The 19,014-nt window shown below is 35.0% G+C and overlaps 1 protein-coding gene across 7 annotated transcripts in view; it reads right to left on the bottom strand.

The window, feature by feature from the left end:
• LOC111505741 (venom carboxylesterase-6) overlaps window positions 1-19,014 on the bottom strand; it is a 44,173-nt gene that overhangs the window by 10,335 nt on the left and 14,824 nt on the right. For all 7 annotated transcript variants that reach the window (XM_074185219.1, XM_023160598.2, XM_074185202.1 and 4 more), the window contains 3 exons: window positions 13,150-13,346; window positions 9,305-9,482; window positions 4,592-4,755 (listed from right to left, as the gene is read on the bottom strand). In XM_074185219.1, the coding sequence (XP_074041320.1) occupies window positions 4,592-4,755; window positions 9,305-9,482; window positions 13,150-13,346 (539 nt within the window). The remainder of the gene's footprint in view (window positions 1-4,591; window positions 4,756-9,304; window positions 9,483-13,149; window positions 13,347-19,014) is intronic.

Genomic DNA, 19,014 nt, shown 5'->3' with positions numbered 1-19,014 from the left:
TTCATTTGTTTCAGGGCAGACAAGTACGAACTTGTGATTGACATTATAAGTTTTTTTTTAAATCTTGTTTTTAGAGCCTGAAATGCCCTTCCATCTGGTTGTCTTCTTTCGGAAAACTTTTTTTTCCTAGATGCAAGGAGGCAGTTTCTGTCACTTTCCCTCAAAGCATTGACCTTTTGCACCATATTTTCCAATACATAATTCATAATGAATTCATGAAAATGATTCAATCTACACGCGAAAGAAACTTCAACACATGGCGTTATTGACAAATCCCGAGATTCATTTTTTGATGTCCGTCATCGATAACTGGGATTTTAAAGAAAACAGCAGTATAAATATTCTTTGGGTTTTTCACGCATTTCTTATCGTTGACTCCGCTGATAACAATCACTAGTTGGTATGAAAAATGCTAATGTACTAGCAATTCGTTTGAATATCCAAAAAACAAATTTGAGAAAGTGAACGTAAGAAATTATACACACATCGGAGAAGTCTAGGGATATTTTTAAAAATGGCAATATTTTTTTTTAGATCGCTTTAGGGAAAAAAGTTGACGGGTGATTATTAAACGAATGTAACTCACAACAAAATTTATTAAATGGTCAAAAATACTGAGTGCGTATATAAGCAAAACTAAAAAAAAATATGGCTCTTCTTTGGCACCCCGAAAAAAAATCATAATACAAAAAAAATTGGAATCAGTACAAAGTATGGCCCCCACGCTGGTTTATTATCGTGCATCGACAAAATGAGATTGTCAATGTCTTGTTGAGGTACATTTGCCCATTCAGCGATTAAAAGCTCTCTCAATTGAAACGTTGTGTGAATGTTCCCCATATGCGGAGTAATTCTTCGTTGAAGCATGTCCCACACATGCTCGATGGGATTCAGGTCCGGTGATTGTGCTGGCCATGGCAATACATCAACTCCTTCGTTGGTGAGCCAGTCAGTCACTAGACGCGCGACATGTGGACGAGCATTATCGTGCATTAGGTGGAAGTTTTCTCCAACAGCACCAGCAAACGGACGGACGATAGGTAGAAGAATGGTGTCGAGGTACTGTCGAGCTGTGAGGGAGCGATTTGGAAAAACGAGATCGGTTTTGCCGCCGATCATGATTCCGCCCCATAGCATTACTCTACCACCTCTGTATGTGTGGACTTCCTGGATGTGTCTCAAACGTTCATTATTTCCAGGTCGTCTCCACAGTCTTACTCGACGAGAATCTGGATGAAATCCAAATCTGGATTCGTCTGTAAACAAAACTGTGGCCCAATCATTTGCATCCCAGTTTTGATGTTCTTGACACCACTCTAATCTTCTACCGCGATTGCCTCTCGACAAAGGTGGACATCTAAGTGGCCTTCTGTTGTGGAGATCTGCTTCATGCAGTCGATTTCTGACAGTATCACGACCAATGGTTACCTGGTGCGTTTGCTGCAACGCGTTAACCAACTCAGGTGCTGTGATTGTCGGTTGTCTTCTTGCGGTTAAGACAAAAAATCGGTCTTGAACTGCAGTTGTAGCGTGTCCTCGCCCTGGATGTTGTTCGGCTGGACTGCCAGTTCCACGGAAACGCCGCCACAATCGACTGATAACACTTTGGGAGACCCCCAATTGAAGAGCTACATCATTTTGTCGCATGCCACCTTGAAGAAGCCCTACAGCTCTATTCATCTCAGCCAATGGTAAGTGATGGCGTTCCATGTTAAAGCACAATATTTCCAGTTTAATTGCTGAGCAAGAACTGCATAGAATGTACAAACTCGACACTTTCAGATTATTCATTTTAGCCGAAAACCTACAGTTTGTAAAAAACTTGATAAAAGATTAGTTACCGTTTTTGCAGGCTTTGTTCAACCCATAGAAATCTACAGGGTGGTCGAGTGTACCAATTTAATCGAAATTAAACGACCTCATGCATTTATTTTTATGATATTTAGTATGTTATAAAAATATCCCTAGACTTTTCCGATGTGTGTATTTCTGTGGTTACAACAATTATTAAAATTTGGTATAATTTGTAAAATACCAGTTTTTCGTATGGTATACTTGCGATGAAAAAAGAGTGAATTGTTGAAATATTTCATACACATGAAAAAATAGGTTTTTTTTGAAAAAGTTGAATTGTGTGTGTTTGAAAATGAATGAAACTTGGCCGGTTTTGCCGAGCACCCTATATATTGTTTCCAAAAGTTGAGATTCCAGAAATTATCACAATGATGTTGACTAACTTTTTCTAAAAAAATCCAATTATTTGCTGAAGACATGCGGACGGTAAATTAAAAAAAAATTTTCTTGAAAATAGGTTTTTCTGGAATAACGTGTTAATGCCGCAATGGAAATTCGAAAACAAAAATTCGTTCGAGAGCTAAAAAATGAGGGAATCGAATAACCTATTCATATACTGAGTATTCTATTTATGAAAATATAACTTTGGTTGGCCACGCTCGGATGAACCACCCAATATGCGAAAAAATTATTTTAAAGTTAGTATTTATCGATGTGACGGCAAAAAAAATTGAGCAGTTCGAAAAATTGTTTTCTCTGATAGCAATGAACCAACGGAATCTTGTTGACTCACACTGTATGATAAGCTGTTTTCTCGGGTTCCGCTCGGTGTTCTGTGTTTTCTATTCTAATGAGGATTATTTTCACAGTGTTTCGGCAAAGTCTTATTTGCCATCTTCTGGTGATGTCTGGAGTTTCACAAACTGAACAAATTAATTGGAGTACTGTATCTTAATTCACAGGGATGGATGCTCCCATTTACATGGGTTGCTACCACTACCTTTGTTTGCTGGACTACCTATTTTGGCCCTGAGCTGCTTTTCTTACCTCTGTTATTATACCTGTATTGTCATGTGAGTTTTGCTTCTGAGGTTAAGCGGTCTGTTTGCTTTTGTGAAACGATAAAACGGATCTCCTTGTTGTTGGTAATCTTCGCGCATCATTCCTCTTGTTCATATTATTAGGTCATCTTTTAATTTCGATAGCCTCTCTGATTGTTCGACAGTAGAAGTTTCCATTGCATGCTAATATTTTTGAATTCTCGAAATTTATGTTCTGTCCTGTCGCTAAACCGTGTTGAAAGAGAGAAGACGTGGTCACTTTTCCCTTCACTGCTTGTTTGTGTTCATTTCTGCGAATATTGATTCGCCTGTTGGTCTGGCCGTTGTAAGTCTTGTCACAGTCTTGGCATAGTACTTCGCACACTCATTGGGACTCCACTGGTATCTGATCCTTTAGATTACGGAGCATGGACCTTATTATACGTTCTGGTCTGGTCTTCTTAACAATTTATTATTGTAGAAATGGATTTGTAGTGGATATGTCGAACAGAAATTGGAGAACATATTTTTACTGATCGAATGAAAACACCATTTGGGAGTTACTAAGGAGGAAGAATTTTAGGTTAAGAATGAACGAAATATCGACTTTCAGAAAGGACAAAAACCAAGATGAATACATCTCAGTTCCATACCACCAATATACGAGGAACTTTGGAAAGATTTTCAAGGAACTAGGTAAGAAGGTGGTTTTTAAAACAAGTCATACACTACAAAGCCTTTTGGGAAGTCCAAAAGACAAAGTCGAGAATTCGGAAAAGTCTGGAATTTACGAAATTGAATGTAAGGTCTGCGATGCAAAATATTATGGACAGACGAAAAGATCTATTAAAGTAAGATATAAGGAACACATAGCATACTCGAAATATGGAAGACCTGAAAAATCAGCAGTCGCCCATCATATGTTGCAACAAAACCATTCCATAGACTTCAGTTCATTAAGATTAATTAGACAAGTTAACAACAACAGGCAACTAGATGCCTATGAGAGTGTAGAAATAAGTAAACACAATAATATTATGAATAATGATGACGGACATATACCAAAGAGCATACATACTATATAGCTTGTTAAAATAAAATAAAATGATGTTGTTGGGTTTACTGATTACTACATAAGGACACATTGCAAAAATAAATTTGTATAGGCAATATTGTGAAATTAATTTTAATATAGCTGAAAATTGTTTTATATAAACATATATTGTAAAATAATAGATAAGGCAAAATTGTAAAATTAATTTAGGTTAGTATACCTGTATACCTGATGGTTTACCTGAATGGGTTACCTTTATAGCATAAATGGGATTAGCTCGCATCAGTTTCTAGTTTTGATCTTCCTCTTTGAACTTATGATGTACTGTTTGGAACCTTTGGTGTAGTAATGAATATTACTGGAGTTTTTTCCCAACACTAAATCCTCTTTGATGATGATCACTTGGTGATCGAAACACGTGTCGAGGTGTTAAAAATAACGATTTGGTGTTGGGAAAAAGCTCCAGTAATAACCATTTGGGAGTGTTGAATAATGTTAGAGACGAATGTAGCGCATTGATGTATTTCAGAATATATACTAGATGGTCTAGGAGATTATGTAACTAGTTACAAAGAAGAAAAAAAATACATATACGGAAAATATTCGTGAAGAAAATAAGTTCAAACGTCTGAATTTCAAACATTCAATGGTTGTAATGAATTTTTGTTTTATTAATTAATTTCAGAATCTGAATATCACTTACCTTTATAACAGAATCCGTTTGTAAGCTCAACGGTAATATATTGAAGTAATGTAATTTTATAGCAAATGCAGCTTCTCTCCTTTTCTGAAGATTTTTTGTAAGATCCTTTGGTGCAAGAAGTTCATATTGTAGATCATATTTCAATAAATATGGACGGATAAGTGCTGAAAAATCAAAAGACATTGAACATGACTCATGTTCATTATAACTATCAAAAGAAAAAAAAAAACATTTTTTTTTTTAATTCCTTAGCGAAATAATAAATTATTTGATTCAAAAAGCAAGTTCGTTGAAAATATTAACCGATTTTTCTCATTGCCACTGAATAATTTACGTATTACCTCAAAGGTGATTTTACTAGGATAGTAGGTATAATAAACTATAAAACACTCATAATCTGATATATTCATAACAGTCTTCATCGCAAAAATAGACACTGAGGTAAAATTGAATTTACGTAGAGGGTATCATCTCTGTTTTTTTTTAATTGAAAACAATAGTGCTACATCACTCACCGCGAAGGACGCTGCAATAAACTTTCATTGATAACATGGGGAGTCTTGGGATATCTCGTTTGATATCTATCAATTTTCTACTCAATACTGTTTCACTTTTTAAAATCATACTAGATTTTTTCATATCAGTGTGTTAACTTCCTTTCTCTCATTTATATATTATGCCATTGATAGTGGCTCAGGTAAAAAATGCGAAGTGGGACATTCGCGATGGTTAATAGAACGATTGCAAATTTCACTCACTTGATATAAATTGAGGAAGTGAGTATTGAACAAGAATTGAAAAATTCAGAAATGAACACTTTCCTTTCAGGTCTTTGAGCGTTCAAGATGTCATTAGTGCACCACCTGTGCCTAACAATATAAACGCTTTCAAAATCAGTTTCAAGACTTTAGTTCTTACTATCAACTTCATAGGCGGTAAATACAACTCAGAACTGAATAATTTTTATCTCCTAAACATTTTTTTATATAATGGAGGACTACCCCCATCATATAATTCACTCTATATCATAAAACAAACGTATATATTCCACATATTCATAGAATATTCTTGAAATATATACATGCCTTTAGAATATTCCTAGAATATGCTTGAATGAATATGGCAGGATTATTCCCTGAAGAAAGTGCATAGAATGTCTATAAATGAATTATTCTCCCGTAAATATTCTAAAAATATATTTTTAGAATATATCCCCAGAGTATATTTCTAAATATTATATACGGTATATTACTGGAATTTTGAATTATCTTATGATAACGTATTCAAATAATTCGATGATATTATTAAAAACAAAAATATTTGAAGATTTTAATCGAATGAATAACTAAATGTATATAACCCTTATAGTGTCAACCAGTTTTTGAACTCATCGCGAAGATTCTGATGAATTGCTCCAACTATTGGAAACGACAAAAAAATCGAATGGTCCAATAAATGAATCAATTGCAATAATAAATCGGTTTATTCTCATCCTATTTTTCTTTTTGTATTTGAAATTATTCAATTACAAAGCGACAAATCCTGGCAACAAAAAATAGGGAAGTGAATTATTGGAGTAAACGTTTTTCATTGCTCAATTGAAGTGTAGCGCAAGACAGTCGAAGCTCTGTGAAAGCGGCTGCCCCTTAACGCTTGACAGCTTTGCTTTGAAATAGACAATTGGTTCAACATGGCGTTTGGCATTAGCGTTATGATCAAAGTATCATTTTCCAATGTTTACTGTACCATTTATAGTTTGAGGATGTCCAATTTACAGTACAGCGAATAGTTTTCTCATGCATCTTCAAACAGTAGAGTTACATATTCAGTATTTGAGAAAAGTAAGTAAAAGTATCAATAATAAAGTCATGGTGCTTAACCTACAGTACCTCATTTTAGGCCCAAAGAGAGTTGATGTGTGGAATTTGTTGGTTTGACTGAGTACATGTTTAAACGGGAGTGATTTCAGTTGTGTATCTTCAGTAGAGAAAAGTAAGAGAATGACACATTCTTTTGTATAATTTGTTTTCATAATGTTCATCATTCTTTTTCAAGATAGTATCAATATGCCCAAAAGGAAAAGGAGTGGTACCTGGCCAAGAAACTGAAAACGTAATGAGTACTTTTCAACAACGGGAATGCAAGTTGCTCTCCAGATCATAAAAAGTTGTAAATGTTCATCAGAAACCTATGAGAAAAATATCTATTTATTTGATTTTTATTCCAATTCTGTTTTGCCACTTTCAAATAGTGATAATGCGTTTCAGGTATCAATAATGAGAATCCACCAAAAGAAGCCATGTTTTAAATGAAATATGTGGTAGCCGAATGCCAACTTTTGCAGCTACTTGTTGGAATTCTACATCTAGAGCAGTAATTTCAGTGCATTCAAACAAAGACAAATTGATTGATGTCTTTGATTTTATCTTAAACAGTGACGATTTCAAAACCGGCGACCAAAGTGTTAGGGAGGCGAGAGGTTTCAAATATATATTAAATGATCACAAGTTTTGTTTTTTGTTAGAAATATTTAAATCAATATTTGAACATACCGATGTTGTTTTTTCTATTCTTCAAAATAAATAACAGATATCAATTACTCAAAACAACGGGTGAACAATTCAACAGAATTTTGATGAATTTCAAAAATAACGATACATTTTTCAATGATATTTTCGAATCAATTGATTTAACTCTCGAACCGCCGGCGCCGAAAAAAAGAAAAACCAATTTAGACTTACCCGACTTGAGACAAAATTATAAACAGATTTATAATGAAATATTGGACACCTTTCCAATGCAAATCAAACTTAGATTTGAAGATTTAATTAAAATTAACTACCTTGATTCGTTGTTGTTTGAAAAATTTCCGTCCTATGCCTAAGATTTTCCCCAAAAACTTTATAACGACTCAATAGCTCAGTATCCATTTTTCGATGTTATTCAACTGAAAAATTAATTAATCGTAATGTACAGCGACCCTCAAATGTTTCAAAATTGCAAGTCTCCTTCATATTCATTAAATTTAATGTTTGAAAATGAAAAATTAAAAATGATTTATATTAAATAACTCAAAGACAACCCTTTTTCCTTGTATTTGATTTTTAATGGTCAGTTTTATACGTATAATTTTAGGCAATACACAATTTTTGTTTGCAATTATGCAAATATTACGTATTTTTCTTCAAATAGGTGCGGTACCCCAAAAAATTTTCGCGCCTTCGGCGGGCTTTTCTGTGTGTATATAGTCTTTATGACTTTAGCCTCCCCTGTTCTCCAATGCACGAGCCGTCACTGTAATCGTACACTCTACTATACTCACAATTGATAAAATTGACTACGGAACGGGGTCAATACTGAACGAAACGAAATAAGAAAACAAATCTGAATTTATCCCATTGGCAGTGTGCAATGATATAATTGAATATTCGAATGGTACTGAGAGCTTGTAGAATGAAGCTCGTGAACAACGAATCGAACCAATCTAGAGATCAAAATAGGAAAATATATACATATATACCTAAAGTTGAAACTTATTTACACAATTAGTGTTGAATATAGAATAATGAAAATAACTTTTGTCTAATTTCTAGTAAGTTTATTATTTGTTACTAATTATCTTATATATTACTAATTAAAATATATAACGATTCCCAACTATTGAATGAATGAATTTTAACAGAATAAATAGGTCATCTCTCGAACAAAAATTAGTGTTCATATTCAAGTGAGCCAGGTAATTCTTATTGCCTTCGAACTGAGCAATACTTAACTGAAAATGATAAGAGGCATTTAAGAAAGCAGTACTACTAGTAAACACTTCTCTGAATCGAGTACAATCACCGTATGCCACCGTTAACATTTCAAGTATTTCTGAGCACCCAATTTCAATTTTTACACAAAATTTGATGCACATGCAAATTCTTTCGAATTATTTTTCCGATAGCAGAAAATCGCCGAACAAGCAAAACACTGAAACTGTGAATTTATATTTAAGATGATTGTACTAACATGAAAAAATAAAAAAATCGCTAATCGAATATACATAGCCCGCAGAATTTGAAGATTCCCTTTATTTTTTGAACAGCCACGTATATCAAAGTCTATTTGAAAATGCATTTTCTAATATTCACTATTCATTCAAGTTTTCTGCATGAATTTTTCTATGCTCTTTCAAAATGAACTCAAATGTAGAATTCACGTTATTATTTTTGAAGGTGGTGGTTGTCTAATATGATATAAATTGATACGAAATCCTTGAAAGAATCTGTAGAAAATTAAAAGATACGTTATCACCTGAAGACGATTGTGGATATCAACAATAGAAACGTCGTAGAGTGTCATGGCTTGGAATCTTCTATTTTTTCATTTCTTGTTAATATTTGTTTCTAATTTTCATCTCTTGTTAATAGTTCGATTTTTTTGATTTTTTGGTTGTTGCTTGTATTTTATTTCATTGTAATTTCAGTTTTTTGCTTAATATACTTGTTATTTTTCAGCTAATCTTTGAATTTTTTTACAGATTTTTTCAGGGATTTCAAATCAATTCATATCACATTAGACAAAGGAAGTCTGAACTAATGAAATCCATCACGTTATTATGTGGGACCTCACTACCGCTGGTCCCGCCGAAATTATTCTTGACATAAAAAATGGATAGATATAGTAAATATAACTCAAACTGATCGAAATAAAAAGTAATAAATTTTTCACCAGGTATGGATCCTGCCGTAGCCCCTTCATTAGAATTCACTCCCATAATAGTAGGAACGTGGTTGAAGTGACCTTCTGATAAACCTCTTTCACTATAGTTGAAAAAGAAGGCTCCACTGTGATATGGTTCTATGACGGGACCAAATTGTATTCCTGCTAGTGGATTCTCTAAGGCTATCTGAAATGAACAAATGAGTTAGTTTTTTAATAAACCTCATTTTGATATGGATACAACATATATTTGGATTCATCCCAATTATATGTTAGCTAGATTGACTAGTTCAAAAAACAGGCAGACATTTAGAGGAGGCATTGTAGTCGTAGAGAATAAAACCGAGTAACGTTTAAAATTTCGAGAATATATCAGCCCATCTTCAGGAACTCTATAGGTATGAATATGAAAAGTTGAAAAATATATTCAAATGAGTGGGATTCGCTCTTATAAAAAGTGAGTTTGAATACAATAAGCCGCGAAAATATTTGAATTATGAAAGACATTATTGATAAATAATGACAGACAGACAGACAGATTGTAACACATTTCGGAAACACTTCTAAAGTTATGTGAAAGTTGGGAGAATTTCCATTATCAGCACCAATCGGCTTCCAGAGACTTCCGCTACGATACATAAACACTACTAACGCGCAGATCGGGAAAGTCTATTTTAAAGTGTGGTACGAAGTAATCCAATAAGGCGATATACATTTGAGTATCAGTCTGAAGTTTCAGTTAAAATGTTTGTGTTGTATTGACGATATGGCAGTGAAATGAGGTCGAGTTTAATTGGACACTGTAGTCAATCATGGGTAAAACGTAGCAACATGCATAGAAACCCTGACGTTTCAACCGTACGCATTCGTTTTGTACAAATCTCTCGACGCAAGAAATGAGATTGGTATAACTTTGTGCACATGTTGATGGAACAAGAATTATTTCCATTGATAACATTGGCCCACCCTTAGCGCCTCTGTGAATTGATCTATTTATTTCATGAAGAATGGAGAGTACCGTTTATCGAATGTTTTTGTCAAAATATTCATTATAGGAAGGGGTTCACATGATTACATCATGATATTTCTATCCATTTTGAAAAATATGAAAACGTAATGGATCTGTGATCGCAGAACGCGAAAATTGAAATTATTCAAGAATGTCAAAGAAAGAATCCGAACCAATTATATTCCAGAAAATGTGTGATATTTCACAAATCTCATTTTGTTGTTTGATTTTTTCTCACATTCTTCAAGGCATGTAGTTCATAATGGGTTTCTTCGTTAACCAGCAGTTGTCGTCCCTTCACGGGAGACTACGCTAAGAATGAAATTTGTTCATGCTGGAGTTCAACTGATTTTTTTTATCCTGTAATTTCCACATGGGTCAAATAATCAATACTGAACACAAGAAATTATATTCAAGCAACCCACATATCACACTAGCCTATAGTTCCATATTATGTCGTATATAAACTTTGAAAATGAGTAAGGCTCAAACCGGTATCGATGATAAGCAGTGATTTGAAGAGTGGAACTCACTGAAAAATTAGCTACCAACCAAACGTTCAAACCAAGGTGTTTGAACTTGCTTTTCAGTGTCACTATTTTTCGATTTTGGAGACCATGGATTTTCCGAATTTCTTCCTGATGTTTCGCTGACGCGATTGGCTAGCTTCTTCAGAGGTTTGAACATCCTGGATCAATAGCTGAAGACTGAATATTCGGTTTCGTAACGTGTTTTCATATTGTCAGATAGTTTGGAGTGCTAATACCTGGAATTCTGTTTGTTATTTTAGAACTTGTCAGAATGGGATTCCATATTCGACTCAGATTCACAGCTTCTTTTTTCCTATTTACAATTATTCGTGTGTTTGTGGATTTCTATTGCCTCCCGTTGGGGGCAATGAGTTCAATGTTTTCGAACAGAATTCTGTGTTCTGCGACTGCCGACTTGTCCGTTTGACCCAGTCCGCAGTTCCTTTCATGCTACTTCAGCCTTGTCCCCATGGATCTTTTTGTTATTCTGTTATATAGCTTCTCACAAGTGGACGGTATGCGATAGACCCCTGCTTCTGATAGTGGGTCTCTTTTGTCTTTTGCAGACCTCAGGCTTTGTTGTATATCTTCCTGGTGGATTTGAAATCTGTTTTAATGTCGTGTTTCCCCAATAGTTTTTCATTATGTTTGTGACTCTAGGGATATATGGTAGAAACGCACGTGCAACCATTTGATCATTATTTCCGTTTTGAATTGTATGACTCTTCAGTTGCATGGGTTTATTGATCTCGGGTAAACTGTATTCATTCGATCTCAAGGTCACTCGGAGGTGTCCCCGTTTTTTCTCTAGATGCTTTGGTTCACATATTCCTCGAGCCCGTTCTGTATGACTTCTCTCTTCTGACTAGGATGGTGATTCGTTAGTGCCTACAGGTAACTATCCGTTAGCATGGGTTTTCGCTACACTTTATGGGTTAGTCTAGCACCATATCGTTGGATTATCACATCTAAGAATGCTAATCCTGTTCAGTCTCCATGGTGGACTTCATGCTTGGGTGATGAGCATTCAAGTGGTCTAGGAAAAGGTTCACAGCGTCTCTTCCACGTTTCCAGATGACGAAGGTGTCATCTACGTAACGCAGTCACAAGGTCGGTTTCAATTCAAAGGTGTCAATTGCTTTCTCTTCAAAACGTTCCATGGAGTAGTTCGCTATCACTGGGCTGAGTGGAATTTCCATCGCCACATCATCTAGTTGCTCATAGAAGTTTTCCCTCCATTGAAAGTAACTCCCCGTCATACATGCTCTAAAGTGTTCGACGGTATCACTCGGAAACACGTTGGATAGCCCTCTCAGAGAGTCTTCCAGTGGAACATTGGTAAACAAGGACGCAACATCGAAGCTGACCAAGATATCCGTCGGCTCCAGCATTAGCTCGCTGATTTTACCAACGAAGTCTGTCGAGTCTTCGACGTAGGAGTTTGTCTTTCCTTCATGAGGATGGAGGAGCGTGGCTGGATGTTTCACCAAGGGGTAGGTTGGTTAGCTTGGGACTCTGACTGTTGGTCTCAGTAACATGTTAGTTTTGTGTACTTTAGGAAGACCGTAGAGCCTGGGTGGAAAGCATAGCCTGGGTGAAAGGATAGCAAACAGCATGACAGGTGGTAGAAAACAGTAATACATGTTACTTACAAATCACTTGATCCAGGTACAGGTATTAGCAATCTTAACTAGCTGACACAGCATAAGTACGTGTTATTAAACCGTAATTTTCATTCATCGGATAATAATCTAGGATGTATAAACCTTTGAGAAGCTAGCCACTCGCGCCAGTGAAACGTCAGGAAAAAATTCCAAAAATCCACGGCCTTTGAACCCGGAAATAATGACACTATTGTCAAGTAGTATCACTTGAAGTATACTCAGCATCCCTGTGAATGGGAGGCTGAAACTTATGGGATCTCTCCATTATTATTTTATCAAGAGTGTCCTAGGTCGATAATTCTTGACGAAATATTTTACATGGGTGAGGGATCCAAGTGATCACACCAGAGATATTCTATGGATCTTGGTTATCGAAAATGACAGATTGAATTACGGATTCAGTGTAACTATTGTTTCCTACTCGATATTCAGGTGATAGTGAATTTTCAGAGGTCAAGTTTCATTTGTGAGACAAAATTTATTTCTGCTGAACTGTGGAATATGATTTTTTCACCAATAATATCAAAAAATTCAATGTTGGTTATGAATATCATTCTTTCCAAATATTAAAAAGAATAATGAATGTTTTAGATGAAAAGTTTCAACATATGTCAGTATAACAAACTTTAATAATATTTACGAATAACTTACCGCCGATGCTTCTGCAAGGGATCCCTGTTGAAGAGTTCTGTAGTCGATTTTTCTCAACCCTTCAAGTATCTTACTTGTATTAGATGAGTCCACGTTGAATAATTTTGCTACTTGATGAGCTGTTCTATTGGCTTCTCTGTGTAATGCCCAAAGACATAGAGAAGATCCGCTTTCTAGAATGGCCCTTTGGTATGTTCCTGTAAAGCAATATCAAAATTCGCTCATGACACAAACGTATAGTAGCATCAACAGTAAACGAAGGTGATGACAGGTCTCTCTACGATGACGCCATCTAGAGGCGTCCCCATAGAAGGTGTTGAATCACATGTTCATCAACATTTAGTTGTAGGCTATCCAACTGAACATTCAGGTATTCCGACTCGAGAATTACGTCCGAAAATAGAATGTCTGACAAAGGAAGTTGATTCATTCATTCCACTGAGCACATTTCATCCCTTCACAATTATTGAAAATCACATTTACATGAGGTGCAATTAATAAAAAACAAATAAATGTTACTCATTATTGAATCAGATACCTTATACTACAAAATTATTCAAAATATCCGATTATATAGTGATATTTTGAACATCATTCGAAATAAGTACACAAACGTGATACACGGAGTCAATTTGAAGAAAGTGGCTTATTTTGAGGGTAAATGAAGATAGTTTTAAATAATAGAATAAATATAATTCTTTTGAAAGGAGTTTTTTGTGAAGGAGTCGATATTTATACATTTTATAGGTTTTGAAACTCTATCTAAAGAATAAAGCAATAGAGAATCTGCTAGAGAAGTTCACCCTGAAAGAAGAATTTGATTTGACAGCCTAAATAGCTTACATAATCCAGTCATTTAAGCTTAAATTAGGTAAGAAACTCGGAACTCGAGATACCCAGCTGTAAGTGTATATTGACACCCTAAAAGTTGTCTCAAAACCTACATATGGTAGGGTGTAAGCAACTATTAAATTTCAAGGTCAAAGGTCACAAAAATCAGTTTTTTGCGCTTTTTTTGTAAATATCTCATTTCCTATGGGTTTTTTGCTATTTGTATTTTATCAATATTGTAGAATACAAAATTCTCTACAAATTTTGTATGAAAAATTTTTTTATACGGTGAACCGTTTTCGAGATAGAGGGCGGAGAGCGCGCGGTCACAGCATCACTTTAGGTCAACCGGTGCCTCCGGTCGAAAACGCGCCATATAGTTGATGAACTATCGATAAATCAATGATTATAAATATTTGTCAATTTTTATTAACTATTATATCATATTTTATCATTTTCTTCATTTGTGTAAATGGGTATATGCTATGTACGCCACAAATACTATTTGTGAGGAAATGGAGAAGTTCTGTAATATCTCCTTGGAGTCGACCGAGCAACACGTAGATTCCAGAGACTCAAGAGTGAAAAAAGACAATGCTGACGTAAATATACTATTTGATTGGTTTAAACTCCATGATCCTTTTCCAAATACTACGCAGTTGATATCGATAGCTTCTGGAATTGTTGGAAATGAGCAAATTAACTGCCACAGAGCTTACGAAATTGGATGAGAGTCTATGAAGAAGATCACCGACTTATCATTTAATGAAATAAAGTTTAAACGCTCCGAAAAAGTAATGCCGCTTTCCAGTGTTAACAAATCTGTGAAAATAAATGATTGTAAAGTTGTTTTGTTCTCAATGAAAATAATGTGACGTTCATTATTGATGGCGGATTTCTTCTTCATCATGTTGTATGGAGCAGAGAAGATACTTTTTCTATTATTTTTGATAAATACATGAATTATTTACAAAGGCATTACAGTTCCAAAATAATTGTTGTATTTGACGGATATTCAGACTACAGTAAGAACGTAAAAGCTATGGAGCAGCAGAGAAGACCTGCTGCACTTTCAAAAACGTATGAAGTTTAATTCAATGAAACAATGGTTGTACCAGTTACCCAAGAAAAATTCTTATCAAATCGAAATAACAAAGATAAGTTCATTAATATGTTAATTGAAAAATTACAAGCTGCAAATATTACTACTAAACAAGCCAGAGATGATGCGGATGTTCTTATTGTTGAAACTGCAATTGAAGAATCAAAGTCTAAAAAAACTGCAGTTATAATAGGACAAGATATTGATTTACTTGTCATTTTAATTGAGCGTACACTGTCTTACGAACAAGAAATTTTCTTTAAAAAAGTTGGGAAAGGTAATGTAAAAACGGAGATATACTCGACTAAAAGTTTTGATAATTATCCTCATTCTAAAAAACATATTTTATTTCTGCACGCATTAAGTGGCTGTGACACAACTTCTGCGCTTTTTAAAAAAGGAAAAAAATCATTTTTAAAAGTTTTTGAGAAACTGACAAATTTGGATGAACTAGCTGCAGCATTTGAGGAAGAAAATTGTTCGGCCCAGAGATTGTTAGAGAGTGGAACTCAAACCTTATTGGCAGTCTATAATGCTCCGAAATCTGTGAAAAGTCTCGATCATCTTCGTTATATGCATTACGTCAAATCTACAAAACTTAATAAACCTGTGCAGTTTTCAAATATTCCACCAACAAGTGCAGCTGCTCATCAACATTTCAACCGTGTATATTATCAAGTTGAAATTTGATTAGGACATGATTTGGAACCCCAGGTATGGGGTTGGGCAATGCGAAACGATTTTCTGGAGCCTATCATGACAATTTTACCACCTGCTCCAGAAGATTTGCTAAATACAATTTTCTGCAACTGCAAGAGTGGTTGTGGTTCGCGATGCGGATGCAGGAAAGCGGGCTTGCAATGCTCTTTAGCTTGTGGCCAATGTAATGGGCAAGCTTGTCTCAATGCTCTACCATATCAGAGCGACATTAACGAAGATGGAACCTTTGACCCCGAAATCATGGAAGAACTTGAGACAAATGTCGTTGAAGACGATAATGAAGACCAGTTTGAAATTTACCAGCAGCCAGAAGACGACGATGAAGAGGAAGAAGATGATTAAAATTATAAATTGTAGTTTTTGTACCCTTTATTCCATTTCTTTACTTTCAATAAAAATAAATGTATTCAATGATATTTTTAATAATGTATTTGTTTTTTTTTTCATCATGTAAGAAGTTATAAATATTAATTAGGTTAAAATTCAAATATAATTCCTATATTTTCATTACCAATTCTGCAATTACTTGGGCAGGTAAGTGTTGTTAAATAAATCAATACTGAATAAAAAGTGGATAAGTTAGGAAAAAAATGATAAAATATAATATAATAGTTAATGAAAATTGACAAATATTTATAATCATTGATTTATCGATAGTTCATCAACTATATGGCGCGTTTTCGACCGGAGGCACCGGTTGACCTAAAGTGATGCTGTGACCGCGCGCTCTCCGCCCTCTATCTCGAAAACGGTTCACCGTATAAAAAATTAAAAAAAAAAATTTGTAGAGAATTTTGTATTCTACAATATTGATAATAAATACAAATAGCAAAAAACCCATAGGAATTGAGATATTTCCAAAAAAAGCGCAAAAAACCGATTTTTGTGACCTTGAAATTTAATAGTTGCTTACACCCTACCATATGTAGGTTTTGAGACAACTTTTAGGGTGTCAATATACAAGTATTTACAGACTTACAGCTGGGTATCTCGAATTCCGAGGTGAACTTACTATAATGACTGGACTAACATGGCACACATAGGAATTTGCTTACACCTAATGCACTTTGGAATAACGGATTGTGTTGAATAACTATTGTGGAATATACAAAAATCAGAAGAGATAATGGGAATGCCTTCTAGTTTTCTACCCTAGGCCGACAGAAACAACAAATTTAGTTCTAGACAAATATCTGGGAACCCATAAAATGGCGTCCAATCATCTGAAAAAACAATTTGTTCAGGCCAGTCTCAACTCTCTACATGGTAGGTTAATACACTGACACCTATCAGAAAACAACTAATCCTCTGGCTAATACCACGAAGAGCGTTGAATTATATCCGACAGGTGTCAATGCAGGATTCTTCACTGAAGTAATTCCTGCATATGCTGTTGGCGATACAACTACATCGACTTCATGTTGATGATAGATACTACTTTGCACTGACGAGTGGCCAAACAGCCCAGAACCGGTCTGCAAGATAAAACCACACAATTCAATCATAAATTACGATTTTTATGTCACGGAATAAGTTTGATCATCGATGTCATCGATGGCATCATAATGACATTCATTCACTTATTTAATTAAATACATGGTGTGACATAAGTACGTTGAAATATTCAAGTGACGTATTCCTGATACAATTTTAAGGAAAAAAGTCTATATGAACTTGTGTCCGAAAATGCCTCATTTCGGAGATACGGGGTGTTGAAATTTTTGTTCGCTTTTTGAAAATAACTCTTGCAAAAAATAAGTTATTTGCACGGAATTCGGTACCCGGGGTTTTTTTGACGTGGGATATCATAATTTTGTATTAATTTTCATGTAACATCTAGAAGGCGCTGCGTACGCTGTCATTATTTATTTCAAGTGGCCCCAACTTTTTTGACAGTAAACTTTTGGTACTTTTCATGAAAAAACCGTTTTCGAGATATTTACAATTTTCTATATCGATGCATATTACTTAGCTCCTAGGGCGCTAAGTGAAGTTGCTGAGAACATTACAAAAACTAAGTATGTGGTGGATCTCGTCAAAATAAACAATTTTTCCTACAAAATGTTTAACAAAGAATGATTCTTTTTCGAAATATAGATTGTTGAAATTTTTCAAAACATGGTAGGTTTTTGTCATAAGTTTTTTGCAATTTTAGTTATTCTCATCAAACTTTATACGCAGTATACCCGTACAGACTTCTTCTAAATCGAGCATTATCGAACTGCTCATTCAATCCAAATAAAAAAAAAGTCAGGTTTAATTATTCAATTAGAAAGTGCTACATTTCGGAGTTTGTAAAAAAACAATTCGGAGAAGTACTACGTTATTCATTAGGAAAATAAACATATAAAAATTGAACGAAACAATTATTACAACAACTGTTCAAAGTGACGAACCCCAACAGTAATATAAGCTTCTCCTCTCCTCATCAAAGAATCCCGCACCCGTTGAAGAATGCCCGGAGTGTTTCTTATCGTTTCGCAGCAAGCTATGATGCGATCCCTCAACATTTTCCCGTTTTCAATGGGGCTAGCATAAACTAGTGATTTTAGGTGTCCCCAAAAGAAAAAATCGACGGTATTGAGGTCCGGTGACCTCGGGGGGCCAATGCTCAGTGCTTCCTCTTCCTATCCATCGTTGGGGTTATGCTACGTCTATAAAATTTCTTGCTATCATACTAAAATGAGCAGAAGCTCCATCGTGCATAAACCAAGAATGATTTCGGAGGCCATGTGGTTATCTTCCGCCCAGATGTGGTTATTATGGAAGTTCATGATACCATTTTTTGAAAAATTAGTCTCATCTGTGAAGAGCATTTTCGATAGAATTTGCCGATGTTGTTCAACTTTTCTTTGAAGCCCTTGAACAAATTCAATACGTGGTTGGAAGTGCCTGGACACGCTGAATATGATAAGGATATACTTGATGTTCCTCTAAAATTCTGTAAACTATAATGTGACTCACATTTAAAGTTTGACAAATTTCTCTTGTACTTGTCTCTGGATGTTCACTAATTTCTTCGAGAACCGCCTACTCCAATTCTACATTTCTTGTAGTTCGTGGCCGTCCTACTGCAGAATTCGTTTCAAAGCTTCCAGATTCGTAAAGTCACCAGAAAAAATTCACAAATGTCGCTGCACAAGGAGTCACGCGTTGGGGATATCTTTCTTGATCGATGCGTCTGATCTCACTTGAATTTCCGTCAGCCAAGC

This window comes from Leptinotarsa decemlineata, unplaced genomic scaffold, assembly GCF_025532065.1.
Source record: "Leptinotarsa decemlineata unplaced genomic scaffold, Ldec_3_MD MMD2_P_RNA_scaffold_2, whole genome shotgun sequence".
In the NCBI taxonomy this organism is placed as follows: domain Eukaryota; kingdom Metazoa; phylum Arthropoda; class Insecta; order Coleoptera; family Chrysomelidae; genus Leptinotarsa; species Leptinotarsa decemlineata.
This window is presented reverse-complemented; position numbering and strand designations above follow the sequence as displayed.